Consider the following 9,031-nt stretch of genomic DNA (forward strand, 5'->3'; position numbering starts at 1 on the left):
AGGGAAAAGAAGATATAATGGAAAATACACATGACCATGATGCTCTGTAAGTTGTATCTTGGTATTTATTTTTTGCCTTGTCACGTACAAAAACATGTTCATATTTCTGCCTTTGATTTCTCAGAAAATCCAGACTTACAAATTTAGACAGGCATTTAACTATGTCAACCTGATAACTGGCTTGCATGATGTGTAATGCTCACATGATTTAATAGATGTAACCACCAGACACACTGAAATAATTTCCTAGATAAGGGAAATGATGTGAGGATTTCACAAATTCAATGTTCTTTAAACAAAGTCCATAATTTGGAAACTCATTGAAGGGCTAAAACTGACCACTAATGACTGACCTAGGAATATGAGCTAATGTGTAAATCAACTTGACAGTGTAAAACCAAGCTAGTCCAGGTCTTGGACACCAATTTGCACTCTTAATTTAGTAACAAATTTAGGAATATACAGTTGGCTAGAGGAATGTAGTCCGGATACAAAATACATATCTCTTCTTTATTATTTATGTTGTAAAAAATACTTTTATGTTTTGTGTCTAGAAAAAAATCTTTTCACTGCTGTCTTCAGCACAGGACACTGTCACCCACACAGGGTGTGACTTATTTTCTACTTATCACTATGAGTGGGGCCAACACCTCCAGCCTGACACCAGTATACTTTATCCTGAATGGGATTCCCGGGTTGGAAGCTGCACACATCTGGATCTCCCTGCCATTCTGCTTTATGTACCTCATTGCTGTGACAGGCAACTGTGGACTTATCTACCTCATCATCCATGAGGAGGTCCTCCACCGGCCTATGTACTACTTTCTAGCCTTGCTCTCTGCTACCGATATTTCTGGGTGCAATACAATTGTCCCCAGTATGTTATGTATCTTTTGGTTCAGTCTCAAGGAGATTGGTTTCAATGCCTGCCTTGTACAGATGTTTTTTATCCACATGTTGACTGGCATGGAGTCTGGTGTGCTCATGCTTATGGCTTTCGACCGCTACGTGGCTATATGCTATCCATTACGCTATTCCACCATCCTCACCAACACTGTGATTACCAAAGCTGGATTGGCGACACTCATCCGAAGTGTGTCACTCATGATCCCCTTTACTCTTTTGATTAAGCGTCTTCCGTACTGTAGAGGAAACCTCATCCACCATACTTATTGTGACCACATGGCTGTGGCCAAACTATCTTGTGGCAATATTAAGATTAATGCTATCTATGGTCTTATAGCTGCTGTATTTATTGGGGGCTTTGATATGTTCTGTATTTCCATGTCTTATATCATGATTATCCATGCTGTAGTGAAGCTGTCTTCAGCAGATGCTCGCCATAAAGCTTTCAGTACCTGCACATCACACATATGTGCTATAGTTATCACGTATGTCCCAGCCTTCTTCAACTTCTTCACTCATCGCTTTGGGGGAAGCACTATACCTCATCATGTCCACATTTTTATAGCCAACCTGTACCTTCTGCTGCCTCCCACCTTGAATCCAATTGTGTATGGTGTAAAGACCAAGCAGATCCGTGAAGCAGTCATCAAACTATTTGCTAAACAAAAATATATTTGAGTGACAGATAAATCTCTGCTAACAAAGTTTGTGTTTAGCATAAATATCTAGAAAATTATCAAGGGAGAAAGGTTTGAATTTGAAAAATTCAAGTCTTGAGCTCAGTGGAAAAAATCAGTGAATATTCTGTCATTAGATGCAAAAAACAATAAAAGAATATTGGTACAAAAATCCTTAATTTTATAGAAAGAAGATAGGGAGACAAGTATGCTTTTAACAGAAGTTGCCTTAGTCAGAGCTCACAGAGCACACACACAGCAGGGTGCTAGCATATCCAACCATAAGTGAACCCTTGGTGATAGATGCATGTATGCTTAGGCGTGTGAGGAGGGTTCAGTAGGAAATGAGGTGTCTGGTAGCCCCAAGGTGCATAGGAGTAGGAAAGCAGATGAACAAACTGTCCCAACATTGCAGGGAAGCAGGTACACTTCCCCAGGAAATTTCTTCTGAGTTTCAAGTCTTTTCAAGATTCCTGCCTCATATTTATATGACAGCTATCAATATAGGGACAATGTCTTTGACTTTTTCATCCTGGACATTTTAGAGTTTGGGTGATAAAAATCATATTCTTATCTGTTAATAATTAAAATATATTTTAATATCACATGACATATGTTCAAGCTCTTGGAGGAAATATATTAATTACACAATACATATTTTGCATTATAATTGTCACATGTTTGGAAGCAGAACCTTGGGTTTTTAAAGGACTCTAACCAACTTCACAAATTGCCTATAATATAACCTATAAGATTGTTATTGGTAAAGCTTTTGTGTTTTAGAATCACTCTGTTGGGTTTGGTTAGCTTGACCAGGTCTTCTTATATTAACCATATGTAAACACATTCAAACTAAATACAAAACGAATTACCCTAAATTTCTATTTATTATTATTATTATTATTGTTGTTGTTCATATCAAAATAATTTTTCCATTTTATTTTTGGCTTGAGAATTGTATATGTGAATATAACGTGTTTTGCACAAACCTAATCCTTGTCCCTCCCTTCCAACTCCATCTGTACTTTCCCCTTTTCCTTCCCAATTTCAAGTACGCTTTTTAAGAGCCACTGAGTCGGCTTAGGGCTGTCAGTATGTGCATGAGTGTACGCTATCCGCTGGAAAACAGATGATTAGGAGCCACAATGACATAAACTGTCTTTCTCTCTCCCCAAGCTGCATCTTTCTAATAGTTCCTCGCTTGTGTGGATGTGCAGTATGTGAATGCACAGAGAGAAAGAAAATGAAACAACCCAGAGAATATACACAGGACAGTCAGTAACTTTGTAGCTTGCTGCCTTCTAGAAACCTCTACTGCGATTTACAGGACAGACAGAATTAACTACAGACTCATCTCAGTGTTACCACGAGTTCTGTCTCTTCCAATGAATGACAAATTTATTCACCACTGAGTGAAAACGAACCACACATGAAAGAAAGCCCTGGAATCATCCTGTCTCTACCTCCCCAGGGCTAAGAGTGCGAGCTTGTAGTTTCCACCATTCCTAGCTTGTTTTCTCAGTGGTTCTCAACATCGAAATCAGGTTTCTGTTCTTGGAAGACAGGCGTGTTAACAATTAAAGCATTTTCTCATTCCTAAACTTTTCTTTAAAATAACAGCACACACACACACAGACACACACACACACACACACACACACACACACACACACACGAAACAGTATACACAGTACTGTTTCAGTACATTTGTACTTTTTCAATCAATACATATGTATCTCTTCAAATACAACTTGTGGTAAAACTTTCAAAATCTCTTCCTCTATAAATGCACAGTAGATTATTGATCTCCATAGTCTCTCAACTCTGCACTGGTACAATAGAACCTTTTATTTTTATCTACTAAACTTAAAATCCATTGATTAATATTTCTTCATCTACTCTTAACTTCCTTGGCTTGTGGTGATCATTAGTCCATTCTCTCTTCTCTGAAATCAGCTTTTCATGTACCATAAGTGAGTAAGAATGAAGGCATGCTTTATGTCACTTAACATGACTTCAAGTCTCATCTATGTCTTTGCCAAATGACACAATCCCATTATCTTTTATTGAAAATACTATTCCTTTGTATAAATACACCACATTTTCTTTATCTGTGCCTCAGCTGTAGACTCTTAGATTGTTTACATTTCTTCAGTGTTGTAAATAGTGCTGCAAAACCATATGATAAAGACATCAGGGACTACAAGATTATTTTCTGTTTCTTTTTCTTTTTAGTTTTTTGAGGCAGGGTTACTCTGAGTTGCTTTGGAACCTGTCCTGGAACTCTTGTTTCAGCTCTTGTAGACCAGGCTGTCCTGAAACTCACATGTGCGAAGGTCAGAGGATGACTTTGAGGAGTCTGTCCTCTTCTCGCCCCGCACATTCCAGGGATCTAGTTCAGCTGATCACGCTTACACCGTGAGCGGTTCACCCACCGAGCCCCCTTATTATTCTCAAAACACTTATCACTGCACTCAGACCTGAGCCCCCTTGTTATTCTCAAAATTCTCATCGCTGCACCCAGACCGAGGTTAGCACCCAGGACATTTTTCCATTATTGTCATAAATATATGCTGGAAACATTTTACATTTCAGAAATGGAAGGGAAACCAACTAGCATTTTGTAGTCATTAAAATGCAAGAGGCTGGAAGCACAGCGCCTCTGTAAAAATCTCAGCTCTACCTGTGGCCTTGTTTGTTATTTTCTTTAAGCTATTAACCCCTCATTATCCTGGTTCCTCAATTTGCCTAAAATGTGTACAAAATATTGACATTTTCAAATCAGCTTTTAGGGTCAAATGAACATATATTTTAAATATACTGTTGGGAAAACATGTTTTTGTGTTATTGTGGCTGTTATAATCTTGAAAATATTTGTATATCTTAAAAGAAAGTAACTATAGAGAAAACCATGAAGAGACTTCCCTCTCCCAAGGACACCCTGAGTCATGAGAAGAACCTATGAGGGTGTGCAATTGGAACGCTAGCAGAAACTGGATAATTGGTTGTTTGTTATTGTTTTTCAGAAAACTGAAAAAAAAAAAACAGAGGAGACATGGGGCAATGAAGTGAAGACTCAAGAGGCAGAGACTATGATGGAAATCTGAACCATCAAAGACACTGTCTACTTGGCAATGGATTAGGGTTAAATGTTATTCTAAAAACTTGTTACCTGAAAGGTGAGAGCAGACTGTCTGGTGTCCAGACAGGCCTTCTACTGCCATTCTTGTCACACTTTCCTTCTTTTTACTTCCTGAAACTTTCTTACTGAAATATTTCCTTATCCTCAGCATCTAGTACATACTACTCACCTTCCTCTATTCCCTAGTACTTACATACAGTCAAGAGTCATTTCATAGCCCGCATCCCTGTACACCTTCACAAACTGACTCTAATAAATAACAATGAGCATTCACTTAGTTGTATTTACAGTCATCTTAAGACATCTGTCTCTACCAGAAGAATTCAGTACAGTCAGGTAATCATTTACTTGTCTCAGTAAAAGATATAGAGCCAAGCTCAAAGAGGATATTAGAAAAAAGCTGGTACTCATCAAAAAAGGTTCCTCTTGCAGTAGACGGGCATTAACACAGCAATCAGTAATTAGGCAATGCACAGAAAATTGAATGACTTTGGAGCACTCAGTCTTAGAATGTCTTTCACCACACCTGCCCCTCAGGCTCAGAAATCTATGCAGAAGAGAGATGAAGGAATCCAAGGAAACAGTGGATTACAGACATAACAGGACTGATGCACGTATGAACTTACAGAGACTGTGACAGCACATACAAGACCTTCACACGTTCACACCAGACAAAATCCAAGTACTGAAAAGAGGATGTAGACAAATGTCCCACCCATAACCCAAAGGCTCTTTGCAATTGAAACCTGCAGGGAAAAAGAAAATCAATTTTCTCCAATAGAATGTTACCATGTATATCAATCACACTCCCAGGTAAGCCCATGCCCAGGAAGAGTTAACCAACAAAAATGGACTCCGTGTTTTTTGTATAACTTGTGTTTTTGTATTATTTTGTCTTATTGTTTTTGGTTTTGATTTTGTTTGATTCATTGAGAGAGAAAATGATCATGAAGCTGGTGCATAGGAAGGTAAGGTAAGGAGGACTTGTGAAGAATTGGAAAAAAGGAAAAATATGATCAAAACATATTGTATGGAAAAATTAGAGAAAAAAGAAAAGTGTTATCCGGGCGGTAATGGCGCATGCCATTAATCCCAGCACTCAGGAGGCAGAGGCAGGCGGATCTCTGGGAGTTCGAGGCCAGCCTGGTCTACAAGAGCTAGTTCCAGGACAGGCACCAAAGCTACAGAGAAACCCTGTCTCGAAAAACAAAACAAACAAACAAACAAAAAAAAACAAAGAAAAGTGTTTGGCATATACTGGCATGTTTGTGAGAAGCCAACAGAAGCTCAGCCATAGAAAACTGATCCTTGCTGGGTGGTGGTGGCACACATCTTTAATCCCAGTGCTTAGGATGCAGAAACAGGCAGATCTCTGTGAATGTGAGGGCAGCCTGGTCTACAGAGTAGTTCCAGGACACACAAGTATGTTATACAAAGACACCCTGTCTCAAAAACCCAATAAAATAAAATAAAATGATGAGAGAGGAAGGGAGAACAAAAATTAATCCTCTATTGAAGAAAGATTTTTCATTAGACATTGATGTTCAAAATGAATCTGACTTGAAACTAACAACTCATAAATAATAGCACAATTAATTAAATGATTAGACTATACCAGAGACCATGCTGTGCTACTTAAGAACTAGCATTGCAGTCTAAGGCTTCTCGTTCATTTCCCGGCCGCCCAGACCTGAAATAACTACACAGAAACTATATTAATTACAGCCCTGCTTGGCCAATTAGCTCACGCATATTTCTAGCTAACTCTTTAAAAAAAACAGGAGAATCTACAACATGTATTGTTTACTACATCTACCTTTAACATACTTTGTGCACTTCTAAACACCTAGAAGGAATGGATGTTTCAGATGAGGACATAAATTTGTCCCCTATATACACAGTAGCGTCGAAACCACACACATATAACAATGATTAGATCTCAAAGTGTCTTCTGCTGAGAGCATTCTGGTCTCTGACTTTTTTCTTCAGCCCCTCCCCTGTATCACAAGACACAGGCTCCTGTCACTTGGATGATACTTTCACAACTCTTCAGAAGACAACCTTGCTGTGAATTTTAACACTGAGTACACAGAAGACAAAACTCTACCTTTGTCATATTCTGGCAAGTTAATACCTAGAAACTAGGTATCATAAATGAGAACTCCTTTGTCCAGTATGGACAGTATATACATTGTAGCAAAGTTAAATGTATATAACATACAGAGTGATGGGTAAGCTAAAAACATCTAGCACACTAATGGGATTTTTGCAGTTCCCTTCCCCCCACCTCCTCAGTCGACTGAACAAGTCCAGCCTATGCAATGTTCTCGGAGGAGGGTTAACAACTCTACTTCTAAACATAGTATCTCCAGTTTTGCAAAACTATTCAAATAAAATATTATTCTACTACTTCTGCTTTTAAATGTATCAAACACTTAAAATACCTAGATAGATCAGATATCTCATGTAAGATCTTATCTGCTATCCACCCTGAACTGACAAGTAAAACTGTATGCAAAGCAATGGTTATTTTCTGAGGTGTCTTCTAAATATAACCATCTGGGCTTTGACCCACTTTCTTCTCCCTTCTCTGCTTTCAAGCCAGTAGACAAATAGAGACATAGGCAATGCTCAGAAATAGCTGAACAAATTCATATCCCCAAATCATTTACAGAGCAATCTTTCCTATAAGTTAACAGTGTATGCAATGTGCTAATTTTACTACGTTGTCATACATTGGCAACCTCTTTAACATCTAGAGATGAGAAGCTGAAAATTTTAGGCATGTGTCCATTATATACAGAATACACACAGCAAAACAAACACACTAGTAAGTACATGACCACACTACTTCCCATTACTTCCTCCAGACCACTGAGCAAGTACAGACTGTACTGCTCACAGAGGGGTCCATAATTCTACTCCCAAAAGACTATGTTTCATGAATTTTAGCAAAAAGATACTTACAAAGTGTTATTTTACTAATTCTACATTTAACATATGTTGGGCACTTCTCAATATCTACATAGACCAGATGTTTAGCTGTTTCCACTATGTACACAGCAGTCCAGTAAACGGCGCACATGTAACAAGAGTAGTAATTAAAAAAAATTTAACACAAAAAGAAAAAAATTTAAAGTAAAAAATACAAAATGTATTTTATTACCTCTACCTTGTCATACACTGGTGACCTCTTAGACATCTTGAGTGAATAGATGTCGTAAATTAGGACTCCTTTGTCCTTTATATATGCTATGTAGACAGCAAAGACAAACACAATGGGTCAGGGGTCTCTTTTCCATTCACGGAGCCCAATGGCTCAGAGCTCTGCATTTCCTCCCCCTAGGATCCAGGGCACAAACACAATGTAGTCAGCTTGGGAGGGGTTTGGCTATTCCTTCCCAAACAATACTTCAAATAAATCCTAACAAAAACCTATTTACACAATGTGTTGTTTTTCTACCACTGCTTATAAAATATGTCAGGCACTTTAGAGCATCTAGAAAGATACTTCCAAAAAAACACTCGGTATTGACACACTGACACACACACACACATAAACAGAGGGAGGGGGGAGAAATGAACAAAATGTGTACACAATACAACAGAACACACACACAGACACACACACACACACAAAGATGTCTTCTTCACAGGACCCGTCTGTCTCTGGACCTCTTCCTCCTCCTGGGTCCTCTAACCTATTGAATAAACAAGGACGATTGTCGCTCCTGGAGTCTTTCTAGAGGTGGCCTAAACAATTCCATTTCAAAGTCACCTCTAGAAGACACTTCTACAATGTTTTTAAAGATGACTGGGTACGCACATGTGATTTCCTACCTCTACACTGCGTTGGCAATCTCTATAGCTGTATGTCCAGATTAAGCCAAAGTCTTTCTAAAAGGGTCGGGGTAAAGGTTAGGAGCAGCCTTTTCTTATTATAAACCACGCCAGTCTTGGCCTTCAGGTAGCCGCCATTCTTTCTGCCTTTCCACGATCGATTTCCGACACGTGGAAATGTCCTCGAAGGCCTGGCTGGGGCCTCTCCATGGGCCAGACCCTGGAGAGCAGGGGCGGGTGGATGAAGGAGGCCATGCGCAGAAGCCCTGGCCATCGAGGCCTTTTGTTGACAGGGGAAGGATCACTGCAGCTGCTGTGAGGGTTCAGGCTCCTGGGGTCCACAGGACGGAGTCCAAGGCTGCTCCTGGCTCCCTGGCTCACCCGGCACAGGCCAGAGGCCATGGGGGCCCAGAGGAAGAAGGCCGCACACCCTAGCTTACCAAGCTCTCTCTTCTAGCTAACTCTT

General features: G+C 39.4%; 1 protein-coding gene across 1 annotated transcript; it reads left to right on the forward strand.

Moving 5' to 3' along the window:
• The first annotated feature begins 633 nt into the window (after positions 1-633).
• Positions 634-1,584, forward strand: LOC121457941 (olfactory receptor 52N2-like). The gene has a single exon (XM_041667027.1). The coding sequence runs from the start codon at positions 634-636 to the stop codon at positions 1,582-1,584; it is 951 nt and encodes a 316-aa protein (XP_041522961.1).
• The last annotated feature ends 7,447 nt before the right edge of the window (positions 1,585-9,031 follow it).

The sequence above is a fragment of the Microtus oregoni genome, unplaced genomic scaffold (assembly GCF_018167655.1).
Source record: "Microtus oregoni isolate MIOR12 unplaced genomic scaffold, Mior012 000016F_ref0000370, whole genome shotgun sequence".
Classification (NCBI taxonomy): Eukaryota; Metazoa; Chordata; class Mammalia; order Rodentia; family Cricetidae; genus Microtus; species Microtus oregoni.

Coding starts and splice junctions, on each gene's coding strand:
- LOC121457941 (XM_041667027.1), top strand. CDS start 634: ATGAGTGGGGCCAACACCTCCAGCCTGACACCAGTATACTTTATCCTG.